This window comes from Tenrec ecaudatus, chromosome 2 (genome assembly GCF_050624435.1).
Source record: "Tenrec ecaudatus isolate mTenEca1 chromosome 2, mTenEca1.hap1, whole genome shotgun sequence".
NCBI lineage: Eukaryota > Metazoa > Chordata > Mammalia > Afrosoricida > Tenrecidae > Tenrec > Tenrec ecaudatus.
In genome coordinates this window covers 155,847,652-155,867,709 of record NC_134531.1, presented here as the reverse complement: position 1 = coordinate 155,867,709, position 20,058 = coordinate 155,847,652, and the positions used below count along the sequence as shown (strand labels likewise).

Genomic DNA, 20,058 nt, shown 5'->3' with positions numbered 1-20,058 from the left:
AGGAGTGGCACCGGGGCCGGGCCGGGGAGCTTTGTAGGTGCTGCACTCTCCTTGCTAAGGGCTCGACTGCATCCCTGTCACCGCCATCACCATCAGCTCAGTGGCACGTGTGCATGGCTCTGCGCTGGGCATTGTGCAGACTTGAGAGGATGTGGTCCCTGGCACCAATGGGTTCGTTAACCATATGTACGTATACACTGTATAGCTACCAATACAGGTGTATATACACGCACACAGCATGTGTGGTTGTCCACTGGCAAAAAATGCTCGATACGTACGACTTGGTATTTTGTCCAAGGAAATGATAGAACATGGTTGTAACACCATAGCCCAGACTGTGTCCTCATTCATTTTGCTAGGCTTGGCTCTTTATATATATGCAGACACCGTTTAAAACGTTTTTAGATACATTCAAGTCACACACAAAAATTTCTAGGAAGTTTTTTCAGCAAAATTATATCCAGAAGTGTCATGTAGGTTCCACAGGAGGGGAGCTTTAAAAATATCCTGGAGAAATGGAAGGAAAATATAGTAAACATTTTTCATGAACTTCTTGAAGACTCCTTGGAAATGAAATGTAATTTTGATCATGTGGACATAGGCTTTTGATTTGGGGCAATTAAACATAACAGATTAAGTTGAAAGGTGGCTTTCCTTTGGCACTTACCTTCCACAAATTGCCAAAGGTTTACAAAATAACCGTATTCTTGGCAGAAATAGGATTTGGAAGTTCATTTGGATAAGGGAAACTATTCTGTGGTCCGATTTAAAATTATGTACCAATTATTTAGGATTATTTATACCAGTATCTTCTGTAATGGAACAATAAATAAGTAGCCAGCAAACCTTCCAAAACGTGAGGAAGATAAAGAAAAGATGTATCCCTGTGTCTGAGTTCCCTTTCTCTAGTCTGACCAAGTTAGGACATCTTATTCCACCCTCCACGTGATTCAGAAGAGAGCTCATAGGCAGAGTGAAGGTGGAGAGTGACGGTTGACATTCTAGCATTGGGTACTGGTTCTTGAGATGGCTAAGGGTTCTTGTCAAGAAAATTCAACAGGCATTGACATTATAAATTGCAATCTAGGCATCACTGGTCTAATCTCTACTGCTACCCACCAGAACCAGGAGTCTTTTCCAAATAAATATCTCAGCACTGGTCTCCTTCTAAGAGTCTAGAAAATAGAACGTTCTTTGTGACCTAAGTCAATCTTCTCAAACCTTCTACAAGTTTACTAGACCACAAACATCTAGTATAAAGGGAAACCTGAATTGACAACATGAATTAGCATCACCAGATTTCTAGTTCTCTTTTTATCAGGATTTTCCCACAATCATGAGACTTTTTAATAGGATTTTATAATCAGAGATGCTACCTAGAATAATTTATACGATATGTTTTATCTTAAAAGTAATCTCTATATGTTTTCTGTCTGATTTTCTTTAAATATATTTTGGCCAAAGGGAAACCTTTTGAGTGTGAGTAAAAGTAGAACAGACTGAAAATAAATAAATCTTTGGGGAAGTAAAATTCATGAAATCTTATTGATCTTCGATAAATCTTATTTCTAAATTCAATATTTTCAATAGTTACCACAAACCTACCCAGACAGCTAATACCAAAGGCAGCTTAAAACTTACTAAAATTCACAAATATCCCCTGATCCTTTAAAATCTAAGATAAATCAGACACAGACTAAGTCTACATGGGGAGGAAAATTTCCGTGCAACTAAAGTACCTCGAGACATCACCAAGTCTGCATTTTATATACGAAATACAACATCCTACCAGGAACCAAGGGACAGTAGTTGTTATTTCTGAACGGGGAGGTAGAGGAAGCTTCTTACAGTAGGAGATGTTCGAGCTTTGTGTTTATGGAAATGCAGGGTTTGCCTGTAAAAGATGGCGAGAGAGCCCTTTGGAGACATAGCGGTGAGCTGGCCTAGATATTGTTCAAAGAGTAGATCAAGATTTCTAGCTTTTCAGGTATTTGTGAGTACCTGTGAGAGTACAGATGAAAGTAGTAATATCTGAAACTGGAAATCGATGTCCCCAGCCCATCACAAGGCCCAGCACCACTAAGACTCAGTCCCCGTGGATGCAGATGTCTTCCTGTATTTTCCTGTGACTAGAACTGAACCCAATGATACCTTGGAAGAAAGTTCACGATTTAAGTCTATTCATATATACTTGGGAATTTTTTTTGAGGTCTAGATACTTGATTCACTGAACGCTATCCATGCTTGCTTTGCACAGTTGTGGTTGCTTTCCGGAATGCTCACCTAACTAAAGGATTTACTTTATTAGATAGAAAAGCAGGAGGCGGAAAATCACCGGTTACAGCAGGAACTGCAGGATGCCAGAGACCAGAATGAGCTGCTGGAGTTTCGAAACCTAGAGCTAGAAGTAAGGAAATAATAATAATAATTAAAATGAGCATAGCTCTTAACCTGCTGCAAGCACTCATGTTGGGCTGTATGCTGAACAACGCAATTCACATACATACTGGTATTGAAACATACCAGCCAGTCACTCTGCCAGCCAGGCAGAGTGTCAACTGACATCAAATCATTTGTTTGAGTCTAGATGGAAAAACCTGGATGCAACTCAAAACTCTGGTCAGAGAATGTACTTTAAAAAAAAAAACATTTTATTAGGGGCTCTTACAACTCTTATTGCAGTCCATACATATACATACATCAATTGTATAAAGCACATCTGTACATTCTTTTCCCTAATCATTTTCTTTTTTTTTCTCCTCTTCTTTTTTTACATTTTATTAGGGGCTCATACAACTCTTATAACAATCCATACATATACATACATCAATTGTATAAAGCACATCCATACATTCCCTGCCCCAATCATTCTCAAAGCATTTGCTCTCCACTTAAGCCCTTTGCATCAGGTCCTCTTTTTTTTTTTTTGAGAATGTACTTTTTAAGACCATTATCTTCATGAAGGTGGAAGAGTGCATAATTTTAAAAGTAATTTGAATACTTGAATTCAGACTTCATCCATTCCTTTTAAATAAGAAACCTCATCTTTCATTGAACATTGACTCATCAAAACAGTATTTTACATTTTTTTATTCCAATTAATGTTATATGCAAAAACACTTTGTAGTTTACAGGCAGTCCCCAAGTTATGATTAAATTCCATTCCTGTAACTTGAAGTCCTGATGTCAATTTTGTAGGTGAGTCAGAACAGGGTCCTCTTAGCCTTGTTTGGGGTCAAGCCTTTTCAGTGATAAGAAAGGTGCAAAGTAGGTAGTTGTGATGAGGAATTTGTTTTGAAGTAGGAGTCGAACAAGTAGGGGCTGATTCAGTCGGTTGATTCAAAACCAAACCCAAATGTTAAGCCTGCTCCTAGTGAGCTGATTCCAACACCTATGATCCCACGGGACAGAGTAGAATTGCCCTTTGGGTTTCTGAGACTAGCAATGTTTAGGGAGGAATAAGGCCTCATCCTTTCCCCAAGGAGAGGCTGGTGGGTTTGAGGTGCTGATCTTGCAGTTAGCAGCCCACTGAATGAGGACAAATTTACATGACACTCAGGGGCAAGTAGGAGTTGATCCTAAGGCAGGTGTCCATAACCCGGGGACTGCTTGGCTTTATAAGTTAATGTTTTTAGTCCACAGGGCATTTAGGCAAAAGGCTTCTAAGAAAGAAAGTTAGCTTGTTTTAGGAACTACCTTGATCAATTTGACCAAATTTCACCTTTTTTTTAATTGTCCCATATAAATCAAGTCAGAATTTGACTGTATAATGTGGGATCGGGCTTGGACTCTGGTTGAACTCATGGTGATATATGAAGGATAAGAAAACTTCTCATTTGGTTTTCCTGTTCTTCTACCATCTGTTTCTTTTTGAAGTTATTGCATATTAGGTCTGAATGAGGCGTGAGCAGTCGGCATGCTAGGAGTGAATAGGGGATGTCATCTTTTGTAGCCCACATATCTTACTCATAAAATGTGAGTGGATTGAATATGCAAAAGGCTGTGAGCTGCCATAAAACTTCATAGCAAGACCACTCTTCGCAATCTCTGAAAGCTCTAAATCTTTATATAGTTTACACTGGAGCTTCACTTCCTACATTTCCTGAATTAAAAAATTGCAAGAATGGATGACAAGGTCAATAAATTCTTCTCCCATACGTCTTAGTTGACTAGTCAATTCTTTTCCATTCACTTTAAAGGTGGATCTCTTAATTTTAATTTTTTTCCACCAACTGACATATTGACATAAAGAGAATGCACAAACAACTGACTTAGTGTTTAATCAGTTGTTGCCTTTTTTTAATACCCATGTGTCCTTCACTGTATTTCAAGGAAAGAGAGAGACGATCCCCTCCATTTAATCTACAAATTCACCCATTCTCAGATGGTGTGAGTGCTCTACAGATCTACTGTATGAAAGAAGGTGTCAAGGTAGGCAGAGATTCGATTTCTTATGTTTGTAGAAATTAGAAAAACTGAGAATTGGAAATGGGGGAGGTTGGCTGTGGCTGCTTTGTCTTTCTGTTCACGGATATTGTTTTGATCCAAGCTACCTAGGAAATGAAAATAAACACATCTCTTGGAAAATGAAATAGAACAAGAACAAAATTAATATATGGCATATGTGTGAATGGTCTCAGTGAAAAAACCCAGAAAGCCTTGACTTTTTAGAATAGAGCAACATAATGAACAATCCAGAGCCAAAAGACACATGAAGAAAATTATTTTCATGGATGCAGAGGCAATAGCAAATTAATGCATTGCTGAAGTAACCATGTTTAGAGTCATCCCAGATTAGAAAAGGTATTTGTTGAGTTCCAGTCGATTTACTGTGGAATTACACCAGTGGAATTTCAGAATTAGAAAAATGTAAAACCAAAGAGACCTTAAAATAATTTAGCCCATTTACTATGTCTTTTGATATATTTAATTTGGGAGGCTATTAGGTAACATATAATTCTATCTTTAGTGGTATTAGAATGCATTTTAAATATTAATGTTAAGTGCAGATGGTGCTTGGCATTGTACTGCAGAGTAATGCAGTCCCACTGTGACTCTGTTCTGGAGGTAAAGTCGAAACCCCCTGTTGTTCCAGGGCTCCCCAAGACCCTGTGCATGGCCCTCCCTGCTCCCCCTCTGAGCTGCCAAACCCACCTGCTGCAGTTGCCTTTTACTTTTACCTAGAATACTAAAGTAGACCTTCCTTTTCTGGGTGGTAGGGCTTTGCTATATGCTGCTGTTTAAACAAGAATAAGAGGAAAAAGCAATCTTAATGAGGCACAATAGGGGAAATGAGATCATCCAAGTATGCTTCTGTGCCTCCTATATTAAACTTTTGTGGAGTGTAAACTTCTGGGCTCCTGGACAGCGTGGACATTTGCAAACCAAAGAAATTTCTGACTCACCTCTAACTAATCGCGAAACAACTCACTTTATCTTTTCCCTGCATGTTTCTTCTTCGCTAAATCACAGACAACCTCTTTCAGTGTGTGTAACACATACCCAAGGGAATTCTTTCAGATGGGGCTCAGCTGCTTCAAAGAGACTCAGGGAATATAGTAAAAATTACCTGTGTCCCATTAGATAAAATCAGTGCCAACCCCAGTTCCATTGAGTAGACTCAGACGGACAGCAACCCCAGAGGACTGAGTAGGTCCGCCCATAGTGTTTCCAGCGCTCGACAGCTTTACCAAAACAGATGATCAGTGCTTTCTCCCATGGAGCAGCTGGTGCTTTCCAATTGCCAGCCTTTTGGTTAGCAGCCATGCCCCGAAACCACGGTGCCACCGGTGCTCCTGAAATCAACGTCAACTACCTAAACCAGATGGAGCCTATGTACGGCTTTGAACTTGGCCCTCAAAATTCAACTGGGTCAACAACATGTCATTAACCAGAATGAGTTTGATCAAAATCTGCAGCCTTCCATTTGGATTGCAGTTCAGTGTACGGTGAACGAAAATCCCCACAACTGGACCAGTAGACCACATCATGATGAATGAAGGAAAGAATGAAGTCCCTAGGATTTCACTTCACATGGAAATGAGTAATCAGCACCCAGGAAAGCTGAGTAACTCAAATGATGTTGTCAGTGCATCAGATTGGGTGTTGGGCTGGATGGATCTACTGCAGAAAGACTCTCGGGGGTGATGATGAAGACATCGCTTGAGGACGCAGGGGTACCGGACCCAAGCGATGGCCGTTCTGATTGCTTTATGTGCGTATGAAAGTTGGGCAGTGCGGAAAATCGATACCGCACAGCGACGATGTTGGCGAAGAATATTGTAAGTACCACAGACTGACTTCCGGAAGAGCAAACCTGTCTGGGAGGAAGTACAACCAGAATACTCCGCGGGAAGATGGGAAACCGTTGTCTCTTTATACTTTGGACATGTTATCAGAAAAACCAGTCCTGGGAAAGTGGCTGGTAAAGTGGACGATCAGGGCAAAGGGAAGACCCTCTGCAAGATCAAACCCGCTTCAAACTGCGCAGCACAGAAGCTGCAAGAACGACTGAAGCCGAACCACGGTGGGAGGACACAGGAGCGGGCAGGGTTCCCTGCTGTCTGACCTCAGGAGTCTGAGCTGACTCAGAGCACTGTTCTTCATGCCTAAAACCTTGCACCGTTACAACAAGTGTTGGGTGATTATAAGGGGGGGAAATTGATGAACCTATTTTGAGTCCTTTTCACATGCTTAACTCTTTCAACCTCAGTATCTCTATCCGCAAGGTCAGCCTATGAAGGAGGCATTTCTTGTCTCCATTCAGCAACTGACCATGGAAAATCAGCTGTTTGCTTGAGTTCATCCAGCTCTGTTAGAAGCCGAGTAGAAAACTTGAAGACAAGCCAAGGGAGTGCAGGCCTTAAATGTCTTTGACTTTGGGCAATGATGGAAGGCTAGCCATGTGTGTGGCTTAGATTTAATGTGTTGCCTTTTCTTGCAGGATGTGAATATCCCTGGTCTGATAAAGCAGCTTGATATCTTGGGTGATAATGGGGTAAGTCAGACGTGGATTAAATGCAGTAAAGACGTGAACGTACCTAAATAGGGAGGGAGTTAGAACTCCTTGTCAATGCATCCCATGTAACATAAATGCCTTGGTCACCTCAGGACACAGCTCTATGGAGGCCATCAGCAGGTTAGCAAGCAACCTGGCTAAAGAAATGTCGTAAGAATCTCTGGTCATCATGGAAAGGGGCCTGGTAAAGCCCGCTCACGGGGACATTTCAAATTTGACTCTTGACTGGCCACATCTGCAGTGACTCAGAGACTCAAGCGAACGATCATCTGACTGACGTCGCTGGCAGGCATCCTGCGTGAACTGGGTCTGCCGTGCAGTTGCACATACTGCTAAAAGTAGGGTTGGTGGCAGCCCCATAGAAATGGACCCAAAAAACGGCACAGGCTGCCCTTGGGTTTCATTTCAAGGACAACTCCTGCTTGCACTTTGCTTTTATGTAATTGTATCCTCCCAGAGAAACAATAGACCAACTCCTTTTGCATCCCAATTAGCTTCACTTGCTGAGCACATCCAGCTTTAAATCGCTGAAAAGGCCTTTTTTTTTTGCTCTAAAACACAGGTTCCCAAAGTTGGAAGATGATTGGAATCATCTGGGGATCAAGTGAAAGAAACTGCAGATCCTTGGACTCCTCCCCCTAGAGATTCTGGTTCACTAGGTTACAAATGGATCTCATGAATCTGTAGTTTCACTAGGTCCCCAGCTGATTCCAATGATCAGCCAACTTTGGCAGCCTAAGTTCTAACATAAGGCTCAATTAGCACTGTGTACACCTGTGCAAAGACATAGTTTGCAATCGATCTCATTTCGAACCCACAGACTGCCTGCCATCCCCTTTCTTTCAGAAAACACCTCCCAGGGCAGGTCAAGGTGTATTAACTCAGTGGGAGGACCATTCATTGAGATACAAGAGTCACATCATTTGCTTTTTTACCCTTGAACGATACTAACAGAAGAGAACAGAATCAATTCAAATCAAACTGCTGAGCATGAGACTCCTCTTCATTTCACTGTGGCCTCGCCTTTTCTCACATGGTAGATAATAGAGCATACATACACAACACTGTCCAATCTTGTCAGCATTGCACATGTTTAACAAGGTCATCTAAGGTCCAGGCTCAGGCTCTGCATTTGTGTTTGTTACAGAGTACACGCGTTACAGTCCCTTGTAAGGCAGTGTCCAGGGCGGGTACTTAAAGCAGTCTTTGTTGTTGTTTTCTGAGAGTGTAGATGCTGTGATGAGTGTCTTTCACTTATTTTTCATTCCTTCCTTCTTTCTCTCCCGTCACAGAATTTACGAAATGAAGAACAAGTGGCCATAATCCAGGCCAGCACGGTGCTGTCTCTGGCAGAAAAGGTAATAAATCATGTCAACACTTCAAGTCACCTCAGTTTCTGGCTTGTTTCTTGCATAAGGAGCAGGATAGGTGATGCTATACGTTATCCTTGCACTTGGCTTTACATAATTGAATACATACTAAAGAGTTTTTTTTTGTAAATATGGCCCGACCCAGATAGAATGAGCACAACCCAACAATAAGCCACACTGATATTGGATGACAAATACATTCCAGCTTTGAAGACCCATGAATAGAAAATTTAAAACCTTCGGTATTAACATTATTCAAGCAATCCCTGCCTAGCTGAGAAACCACCTCTGAGAAGGATTCTGTTGAGCGCGGCTAAACTGGAGCACTGCTCTCTTAATAGCTTTTCCTTGGTTTGTAAATACCACGTGTTCCCAGCCGATTCTGCAGCTAGATGGTGTGGTGGCTCACTGCAGCCAGGATGATTCTGAGCTCAGTGTGGGGAAATGCCAGGGAAAAGCAACACGAGTGTGCTCATGCCCCCTTGTGTCCACGCCTGGTAATGGCAAGAAGAGAAAGACGCGCTCAGCAGAGAAGGCAGATAATTGGTTACAGTGAGGTGCTTTGTGAATTGCTGCATGGTTCAAAGTCAAGGCTGGATGAAATGGAAGCTGTTTAAGTTCTTTGAGCTGCTTGCTTAATTCCCAAAGATGAAAAATACCTGTTGTGAACTAAATAAAACCATACCCAAGCTTTCCCTAATCTAGAATGAGGGATGGGGGTGGGGCAGAACACTATAGTTTAGGTTAACTACTCAAATTAAATACCATGGTGTAAATGGACTAGAAAGGAGGAGGACTATGGCAAACCGCAGTAATTCTATTGCTAACAAGCCATGTAACAGACCGTGTCTGTTAGAGATGCATTTTGAAGTGTTTACATGAAAGATTACATGAAAATGGCAATTTGATCTTAAAAAGCATGCTTCCTTTAAAATGTAAATTGACCAGCCCTAATTAAAGATCACTGTACTGATCATGTTACTGATCACTCCCTCCCTCCTGCTCAACAGAATTAATCATGCCTCATTATTCCTAACCTAAGATCCAGAATCATGCTCTTTGAGATCTGTTCCCTGTCTAATTCTCCAGAATTACCTATCACGTCTTCCTTGATCACTATGATCACTAAACAGACTAAAGCCATAGACAAACTCTCTCTCTCTCTCTCTCTCTCTCTCTCTCTCTCTCTCTCTCTCTCTCTCTCTCTCTCACACACACACACACACACACATACACACCATTGGGCATCTCCACTGTTTTCTTTCCCTACAAGGTCTCTCTTCGCCCCTTTTGTTTTTTAATATGATTTAAAATTTGCCCATTTAAAAAAAATGGATTCTTTGCCACTCAGCTGCAATTGCTTTCCGTGCACTGAAACCTTCCTTCCCCTGCTTCACCTGGCTTTCTCCCTGTCACCATGCCCTCCCATTGCCAATCAACTGGGCCTAGTGTCCCTTCTGTTTCTAACACTCTTTTCATCAGTTGGTTGGTTTGTTTTGGCTCATCCTTTTCACGTCTCTCTTTAGAACCCAGATCAAGTGCTACTTCCACAAAGCCTCTTATGATAGCTTCCAATGGTCATAAAAAGCTTACTGCTCTTGTTCACAGGCTTGGCCTTAGCTCAGTACATGTGAGCGTATTTGTTGAAGTAATGAATGAACAAACGGAAGATGGTACTTCTAGTCCAGCCTACAAGGAAGTGATATCAGTATCTTTTCCCTTTAGTTAGTCCCTGAGCTGAAAGGTAGGAAGATGCCAACACACATCATAGGCGCATGTCCCATTTCAGGCAACAGTGAAACATTTCTATCGTGTTTGTTTCGTAGTGGATCCAGCAGATCGAAGGAGCAGAGGCTGCCCTGCACCAGAAAATGATGGAATTGGAAAGTGACATGGTGAGTACAGAGGCAGGACTTCGATAAAGTAGGAAACCGTAGAAGGCAAGTGGAAGGTGAGACTCGCACTGCAGGGGCGCCTCACACGGTTGATGGTTTGTTGCCTTTTATTACATTCGACGAGAAAACATCCTCATACGTGTTCCATAATTTCAAGTTACATGCTTCCCAAAACGCATGTTGTATTTTTGAAACATTTCTAAGTATAATGCTAAACAAAAAGAAGTAAGGTGTGTGGATGTGTACTTGCAATAAAGTGTTACTACCCAATGTAATTCTCAAATGACAATTACAGAAATTATGGATATATTTTTAATTTTTAAATTCCCAAGACTAGAGACTGGCCATTATTAACTTATAGTAATACTTATTTCCAAGGGCATGATTAATAAATAATACTTATTTCCAAGGGCATCGTTGCTACTATGAGACTTTTAGTGGATTCCTTTCAGGTGTGTTGTTGCTGTTGTTGAATGCTGTCTTGTCGGCTCGGACGCATTGCAGCCTTGTCTACAAACAAAACGCTGCCTGGTGCTGCGCCATTCTCACAATTGTTGCTCTAGTGGGGTCATGTTACCATTATTCTGTTTGTCCTTCCAATGAGTACCTGCTTTTTCACTGACCCTCACTTTGCAAACATGGTGTCTTCATGCAGAGACTTGTCCCTCAGATGATATGTTCAGAGTACCTGAGACCACATCTCCCTATCTTTGCCTCTAATTAGCATAACTATACTTCTTCCAATATATATATCTTCTAAGGTATATCCGTTTGATTGCATTGTTCTTCTGGTAGATCATATAAGAACAGCTTGTATTCCTATAACATGCATTAACTTAAAAGTCATTTCCTTATATTTTATGCAGGGTCCACATTTTACAAGAAGTCAGGCTAATATTAAGACATTTAAGAAGGTTTGTTTGTATTTTAAAAAAAGCACCCTAGAAAATTATTTATATTTGCAAACTCTAATTGAAGAGCCAGCTAGTACCAAGGTCAAGTCTAGACACTAGGACCTAGAGGAAAAAGTTACCAACAAAATTATGAAGGCATGTATTGTGTACAGGCAGTTATATAAAAGGAAAGATAAATATATCTGTATATACCAAAATCAAAGTAAGTGAAAAACTGAAACACAATGAAAATGGCAACATATATATAAGCATAGTCTTTCAATATCTCCGAGCAACCTTATTTGGCTTCAGAACACGTATGTTAAGTATTTTATAAATTGTAAAACAACATGGAATAAAAAGAATGTGATCACTAAAAAGAAACCAGACATTTATGTATCCCCCCCCCCCGAAAAAAAAAAATCACTGCATATATATTTAGTCTCTCAAACATCAACACAATCAAGTTTTCCTCCAGTGCTGGAAGAGGTCTTTGGTTCTTCAACTAAAGACCCTCCCCAAATAGCAAACTTATATGTGTGGCCACACTATCCATAAGATTCTTTCTGGAAATGCTGAATTCCACCCAACATGGTGCTCACAGTATGAGAAACACATTGGTGCTGGGGACAGGGGAGGGGACCCCGAGTTTGCACCTCCATCTCATCCTGGTTTTGTGACAAGGGCAGGTACTCTCTTGTTGAGGAGCATTATGGACCAGATCTACAGCACTCAGTTGTCATTTGTCTCCTAATTATACACAGATGGTGAATTTTGATACATTAAGTTGGATTATGATGAGACATCCAGGCTATATCCATTTGATTACATTAAGCACAAATATACCACAGCATGTTCACACAGGTATATTTACCACTTATCTTGCTAAAAATCTGTCTTTAATCACATGCTTTCAGATTGGCATAGAGTCCTTTTAGAGCATTCCATGTGGATTTTTCAGTATATCTTTGATGTGACTCTCCACATCCCCTGTGTGGGACTGTTGAAGTACAACTGCCTCTAGCAAGCAGCATCTATGGCCGTGCAAACATTAGTGACTTAGACTGGAGTTACAGAAGACATTAATTTCTCTATCATATATGTATTAATGTAATATATATATATAATTGCTTTTTACTCAATCAATTGCTCCTTATATTTATTAATATGATACTTTCTTATAGGAACAATTCTGCAAAATAAAAGGCTACCTGGAGGAAGAACTAGATTACAGAAAACAAGCTCTCGACCAAGCTTATATGGTAGGTATCAGAAACATTGGAGATACCCAGGTTATCGCAGTTCCACACTATGAAATAAGGCATCCTATGTCATTTTGTCTTGGCATATTCTTGAAATGCCCATACGTTACATGCCAGTCATTTACCAGTGGTTTCTAGTTCTAATTTTAGAACAAATATATCCCCAGTTCTTGAATGCTTAGGATATTCTCACAGCCTTTATTTCTACTATTTTCCTTTCCAGCCTTCCTAAAACTTAATTATATATTGTTAAATAATATTTCAATGCACAGATGAGTTGGCCATATAGATAAAAGATCGATTTTACTAAACCAAAATAATCTGGAATGCGAATCTATGGTAGGATCATCTGCATATTTTAATTCTGTTGCTTCTCATGGCAACTCCATAGGGAGTCTTGTCATTCTTACATGACATGCGAGGAAACTGAGAATTCGTGGATATAGAACTTTGCCACGCGCGTAAGCAGAAAGTGGAGTTTTGCCTACGCCATTGCAATCTAGCCATGGCAAGCACAGTTGTACCAACAAATGGGATGTGATTGTTTTTTCTTTCTTTTTTAAGATTAGGCAGAGAAGCATATTTGGTCCACTAGATTTTACCAAATTTATATCACATAATTTCTATTGGTGGACTAAAGCTTAAATTTCATATCTTCTTGTGCCCTGCATTAATTCACAGTCATGACTCAAGAAAAACAGGCGGGAGGGGGAGCGGGGGCGGGGAGAGCAAACTTAAAAGAGTAGCATTTCAAGGAATTTCTAGTAAAGGGTTTTGCAATGCTTGCCTGGAAGCAACCCGAGTCACTTTTGGGAAAAGAAAGCAGCACTTAGCCCATGCTTCGAACAAGGAAGGATTGGTATACCCCATCCAAAATGAGTAAGCGATTCTGAGCATTGTTTCAAGAGCAAATGGAAAATGAGAGTTGGTGACTTTGAGAATAAAGATGTAAAGAATTTGTTTTTTTCCCTTCCTTCCCTCCCTTTCATTTGCTCCTAATCCTCCTATAAGAGAGAACAGTTTATTCACGTGGTTCCCAAGACAACTCATTCAATACTCATGCAGACAACCATATTGTAACTTTGAAAGTATGAGATCTGCTTAGTCCAGGACAAGTTCTAAGAAAACATCCCCCAATAGGTCATGACCAAAGTTATAGGAGAGAAGGTTTCAGCAACTGAATTGAACTATATTTAAAATAAACCAAAAGTGGGCCAGGAAGAGGACTAAAAATGTGACTATATGAGGGGCAGTTGACCTCCATTCAGAAGGGAGAAGGTTCAAGGGCACCCCATAGCTAGAGTAACCATAAATCTCAACGGACACCGGCCGGCCCAAATACAAAGACTAACGCATTGATTTAGATCTGTTCCCACTTTTTACTTCAGGGAACTAAGTGGACACCAGGAAGCCATTCTCAAGTTCAGATGTTTATTATGTAGAAGATAAGTGGCATTTGGTACCTGAAATATCACCCTAACTTAAAGTAGTTTTTCTTCACATAAGCAACTCTGACTCATAGTGACCCGATACATAGTTTTCAAGAATGTAAATCTATGGGAGCAGGTAGCCTCAACTTTCTCCTCAACGCAGCCAAGTTTCGGGTTAGCAGTCCACTACCTCCCCAACAGTGCCACCAAGATAGATTAAACCTGAAGTGAGCAAGAGCCCAAAAAAGGAACCAACTCCCCATCATGAAGGAAGTTCATGTTTTAGCTGGCTGTCCCTATGGCATATTTCAAAGGAGGGTCATAGGAAGGGTATATAGACCACGTAACTTCTGAAATTTCTTCTATTATTAAAAACTATAAGACTAAAGTAATATGAGGGGCTTCAAAAAGTTGATTGAAAAATGAAATGAAAAGATAATAGAATTTTTCCACCAACTCTGTGAAACCCCTTGTGCATTTCAATAACAATGTGCGTCCATACGCGTAACAGTCAGCTATCACACGTGAGTGCTATTAAGTGCCAGAGTTAGACCTGTATAATTCTATTTGCCAGAGGATCCAGGAACTAGAAGCCACTTTGTACAATGCACTGCAGCAAGAAACTGTCATCAAGTTTGGTGAATTATTAAGTGAAAAACAGCAAGAAGAGCTGAGGACGGCAGTAGAAAAGTTACGGCGGCAGATGCTGAGAAAGAGCAGAGAATATGACTGTCAGATTCTTCAGGAGCGAATGGAGCTCCTTCAACAAGCCCATCAGGTGAGAACCGAGTCACTCTGTCTGCACAGGGTTAGTGCTAAGGGAAGTGAACTTAGCACTAAGAACAAAGAAACATGGTCCCAACCTTTCATGTTGAGCACATGATACATTGTACACAGAGAATAAAGAAATGACTTTTCCACCCCCTTTCATCAGTAATCTTCACTCAGATACCAGATGTCAATTTTGTAATCACTCAATCTTGAGAGAGCGGGCTTTTCAGAGACATCACATTATTTGTAGAGCTGATTAGCCTCCTCGATGCAAGGAAACAGGATTCTTTCCAGGGACTAAATCATGCTTCCTTTGTATTATTCATCCCAGTCAATAACCTCGCCTACTCAGAAACCTTGAATAGTACAGGCAAGAGCAACGACCTGTCCCTTTACTCCCGGAATAAACAGCAACAACCGCACAGGCTGGAAGCTGCTGCTTATTTGTTGGCATTTGCTATATCAGAAACTAAAATGAGGTCTCTGCTTGCATCATTTCAATTAAGTTTTACAATAGTCCTATAAGATACGCATTCTTCTTATCCCAGTTGGAAGGTGACAGTACTGAGACTGAGTGCCACCGCAATCTGCCCCAGGTGACACAGACAATAAGCAACAGCGCCAGGACCTAACCCTGGCCCACCTGACTCCAAGTTCCCGCTCCCACGAAGCTGGGTCATCCATGATTTCCATGACGCAACCAGACCAACACCCAATACTGAACTCTACCCCAAGTTCTTCTTTTTAACTCCTCATGCCCTGGCTTCACAAGTGAGGGCTGGGACCCACGTTAACAAGCGAATGCCATTAAGAATTCCAGGATTGAAAGTGTCAGACAACTTGTAAGAAGCAACTAGTCCAAAGTCAAGGTGGACTCTACAGGAGGTAAACATTGTGTAACTATCAGAGATCAATGGCAGTAGAAGGGAACAGAGATTCTGTAATAACATCAATGACAGTAACTCATGAGATGCATGGCAGCAAACTTCAGAGATAGCAAGGAGTTTTATGGGTCTTTACGGACTTAACAGGCTGTTTAAGTTAGCAGGAAACGTTGAAGCCATCTGACCCAGAGATGGTAAATACAAGCTCGTTAAAATGAACAACTTTGCATCTTCCATCACAAAAGCTTAGATTTCAACCTCTGTAAGGAGTTTTTAAAGCACTAATGATAGACTGCGGCACTATTGAGACTCGCTTCTTGAGCAGGGTTTGGAAGTTCCTTCTCCCTAAAACGTTCTTTCACTGCAATAACATTTTGTTTATCTCAATAAATCGGGGTCATGTTGTGAAACCAGAGAGGTGTTTCTTTTTCCAATGATTTTATTTGTGATTCAAAGTTTGCCATCACTTTGAGTGTGTGTGTGTGTGTGCGTGCGTGCATGTGAGTGTGTGTGCGTGTGTGCGTGTGAGTGTGTGTGGTTTAACTTTTTATTGTAATTCAGCTGAAGGCTTTCAGAGAGGATCACCAGCTTCCATTGCACATCTGGCTTGTGTCAGCTCACCCACTGCAATTAAGCTTTTTTCCTGCTTTCTCCCCCTGTTGCCGGTTTCCATTCCTTCTTCTGTGCTAACTCCCTGCCTCTGGGTAAATGCTGCCTGTTTGTCATCAGTGGTTGATTGTTCCAACAAGGAGTGGAGTTCAGTGCAGACATACAGGGTCGCCCATGTCTCTATGCAACTAGTGAGCCTGCTATCTTGTGAGCTTAGGTTCTGAGCCACATTTTTCTCCCACTCCATTCAGAACCTTTTACTACGATCCTTTTCAGAGCAATCGGTACTGAAGCAAGGTGCCATCTTGCTTCCAGCCTCAGGGTGGGGAAGATTGATGTTTGCATGGACTAGCTGTGTTTCCACTGGACTATTGTTTCCATGCATCCTTTGATCTTCACCGCTCTCCTTCCTCCAGACATAGAGAAGCCAGTGTTTGCACCTACACAACTGTTCATGGGCTCTGAAGACCGCAGTCACTACTCACCAGCGTAGAATGTCCAATGTTGTCTTTGTGAAGTGTGCTATGCCAATTGACCTGGGTGTCCCCCGAGACTAGGGTTCTGATCTCCCAAGCCCAGAGATTCATTCCCTCAGGTGATTATGTTTAAGAAGTTGCCATAACTTTATCCCCTGTATGCGCCACCATATCCGTGGGGATGTGTATATATATATATTTGCAATAAAAGGAAATGCCATGTCTCTATATATTTATAGTTATACTCCCACTCCCCTTCCCACAGCTGTCCAGCCTTGCATGTCTGTCCAAGCCTTTGCTCGTAGAACACCGTCATGGCAGGTTTGTTTATGTAGCACCATTTGTCTCTATTGCCTTTCACTCTGAAACCCCACCCCCACCCCCGCCCCTGTGTCTTCCATGTTCCCATGATGTTTTCCCTACCTTTCCTCTTAATATATATTGACTTCCCCTTCACTCAAAATGTGCCTACCCTCTACCCCATGGCTTCTTCTCCTCCTCTGTCCCTGCCACCCTAGTAGCCATCAAAGAATGCTTCTTTTAGCATGAAACCCTTTTCTTTACTTATTACAGTATTGATCTCATAAATTATTTGTCCCTTTTTAATTCACTCATTTCAACTAGCAACATGCCCTCTAGGATCTTGTCATCTCTCTGAGCCTCTTTGATCAGCTGTCGTTAGGTTCTGTCCACTCAGTTCAGCCTCATACTGACCATGTGCGCAACCGAAGAAAGCGCTGTCCAGCTCGGCCCCTTCCTCGCAGCTCTTTTTATGTGTGAGCCCATGTTCAGTCCACCTCAGCCAGGGCCTTCCTCTTCTTCACCAGCCCCCCATGTCACCAAAGTGTGTGAGGTGAAGTCTCACTATCCTTGCCTCAGCAATATTCTGGCTGTACTTCTTCCAAGACAGTTTTATTTGCCTTTTGGCAGTCCATGGTATTTTCAATATTCTTTCCCAGCACCCTGATTCAAATGCATCCATTTTTCTTCATTCTTCCTTATTAATTATCAATTTTTGAATGCGTATAAGGAAATTGGAAAACCATGGCTTGGGTCAGGGCTTCAAAGTAGCATCCTTGCTTTTCAACACTGAAAAAAGGTCATGTGCAGATGTTTAACCAATGTTGTGTGTCGTTTGATCTCTTGATTAGTTGGTTGGTATTCCATGAATATTGATTGTGGATCCAAGCAATGAAATCCTTGACAACGTTCGTCTTTTTTCCAATTTTCCTGGTGTTATATGTTGGTCCGGCTCTGAGGATTTGGGTCTTCTTTACCTTGAGTTTTAGCCCATACTGACGGCTACAATCCTTGATCTTCAAAAACATGTGCTTCAAGTCCTGCTCACGTTCAGCAAGCGAGGTTGTATCATGTGTATATCACGGGTGGTTAATGAGTCTTCCTCTAAGCCTGATGCCTCATTCTTCTTCATATAATCCAGCTTCTCTGATGATTTGCTCAGCATTACAGACTGAATAATTATGTTGAGAGGATACAATTCTCACACACATTGCCCTTGATTTTAAACCGTATAGTATTCCCTTGTTCCGTTCACACAACTGCCTCTTGATCCATGTACAGGTTCTGCGTGGGCACAATGAAGTGTTCTTGAATTCCCAATCTTCTCAAAGCTGTCCATAATGTTAAGATCGGCACAGTCACATGCTGTTACATAATCCATAAAACATAAGTAATAATTGTTCTAGTATTCTCTGCTTTCAGCCAAGATCCATTTGAAGTCCTCAGTGACATCCTGTTCCATGTCTGAATCTGGCCTGCATTTTTGGCAGTTCCTTGTCAGTGTACGGCTGTAGCTATTGTTGAATGATCTTCAGCAAAATGTTACTTATCAATGATATTATTCTATAATCAGTGCATTCTATTGAGTCATCTTACTTTGGAATGATTACAAATCTAGAACTCTTCCAGTCAGTTTGCCAGGTAGCTGCCTTCCAACGTTTTTTGTCATAAATGAGTGAATGCTTCCAGTAATTCATCAGCTGGTTGAAACACATGGTAATTTGTCGATTCCTGGAGCCTTGGTTTTGGATAGTACCTTCAGCACAGCGCAGACTTCTTCCTTCAACACCACTGTTTGTTTGTTACCACATGCTTCCACTTGACATGGTTGAATGTCAGCTAGTTCCTTTTGGTACAGTGGTTTTTGTGCATTCTTTCCACTGTTTTATAGTTCCTGAGTTGTTCAATATTTTATCCATATAATATTTCAGTATTATAACTCGAATATCCTACCCCTTTGGTTTTCTAACTCTAGATATTTGTACTGCCCATTAAGAATATTTTACTTTGTCTCCACAAGCTTCCCTTTGAAATTTCCTGTTTAGCTTTTCAACTTTATCAGTTCTTCCATTGGCGTCAGCTGCTCTGCACTTCAGGGCAAGTCTCAGTCTCTTCTGACATCCCTTTGGCCTTTTCTGTCTTTTTAATGACCTTTTACTTCTTCGTGTATGATGTTCTTGATGGCATCCCACGGCTCATTAATATCTCCTGTTATTAGTATTCAATATGTCAAATATTTCTTGAAATATTCTTGAAATTCAGGTGAGATATACTCACGGCCATATTTTGGCTCGGGTAGATGTGTTTGAATTTTCTGCAGCTTCAACCTGAACTTGTATAGGAGCAATTGATGGTCTGTTCCACATAGATCTCTGGCCTCATTTTACTGCTGATACCGGACTGCTCCATCATCTGTCCCCACACATGTAGTCAATTTGGTTTCTGTGCATTGTATCTCAAGTAGTCCGTGTGTACAGTCACCATTTGTGTTGTTGAAAAAAGCTCTTTGCAATGAAGAAGTCATTGGTCTTGCAAAACTCTATCACGTACTTTCCAGGCTCGTTCCTGTCACTACAATCATATTTTCCAACTACTGTTCCTTCCTCTTTGTCTCCAACTTTTGCATTCCATCCATCAAAATTATCAATGCATCCTGGTTGCATGTTTTGTCAATTTCAGACTGACATTTTTTGGTAATATTCTCCAATTTCTGCATCACTAATGTTAGTGATTGGTTCATGAATTTGAATAAAATTATATTGACTGGATTTTCTTGTATGCAGAGATTTTTCTCTTTAAAAACCATGTCGGACTTCATGATGGGTCTTGAAATGTCCCTTTCAACAACGAATGTGATGCCATTCCCCTTGAATTTGTCATTCCTGGTGTATTAGGCTGGTGGTCTCCAGAAAGAAAACCAGTGACACTCATATATGTGTAAGGAAGAACTTTATATGAAGTAGTGGCTTTCTATCAAGAATGTGTTCCAACCCAATCCAACTCAAGTCCTTGAATCTGACGTGAACCAGAGCCCTCTTCAGACTCCAGTAGCTTCAGGCTGGTAAGCTGAGGGGTGAAGCAGGAAACAGGAAGGTCACAGGCTGGTGATTACAGTTGTGGGACTCCAACGTCAGTGTAAACATGGCTGAC

At 41.1% G+C, this 20,058-nt stretch overlaps 1 protein-coding gene across 4 annotated transcripts in view; it reads left to right on the top strand.

Moving 5' to 3' along the window:
- JAKMIP2 (janus kinase and microtubule interacting protein 2) overlaps window positions 1–20,058 on the top strand; it is a 213,939-nt gene that overhangs the window by 176,515 nt on the left and 17,366 nt on the right. For all 4 annotated transcript variants that reach the window (XM_075541784.1, XM_075541783.1, XM_075541786.1 and 1 more), the window contains 7 exons: window positions 2,309–2,407; window positions 4,333–4,431; window positions 6,944–6,997; window positions 8,311–8,376; window positions 10,215–10,283; window positions 12,361–12,438; window positions 14,443–14,646. In XM_075541784.1, coding sequence (XP_075397899.1) covers window positions 2,309–2,407; window positions 4,333–4,431; window positions 6,944–6,997; window positions 8,311–8,376; window positions 10,215–10,283; window positions 12,361–12,438; window positions 14,443–14,646 — 669 coding nt within the window. The remainder of the gene's footprint in view (window positions 1–2,308; window positions 2,408–4,332; window positions 4,432–6,943; window positions 6,998–8,310; window positions 8,377–10,214; window positions 10,284–12,360; window positions 12,439–14,442; window positions 14,647–20,058) is intronic.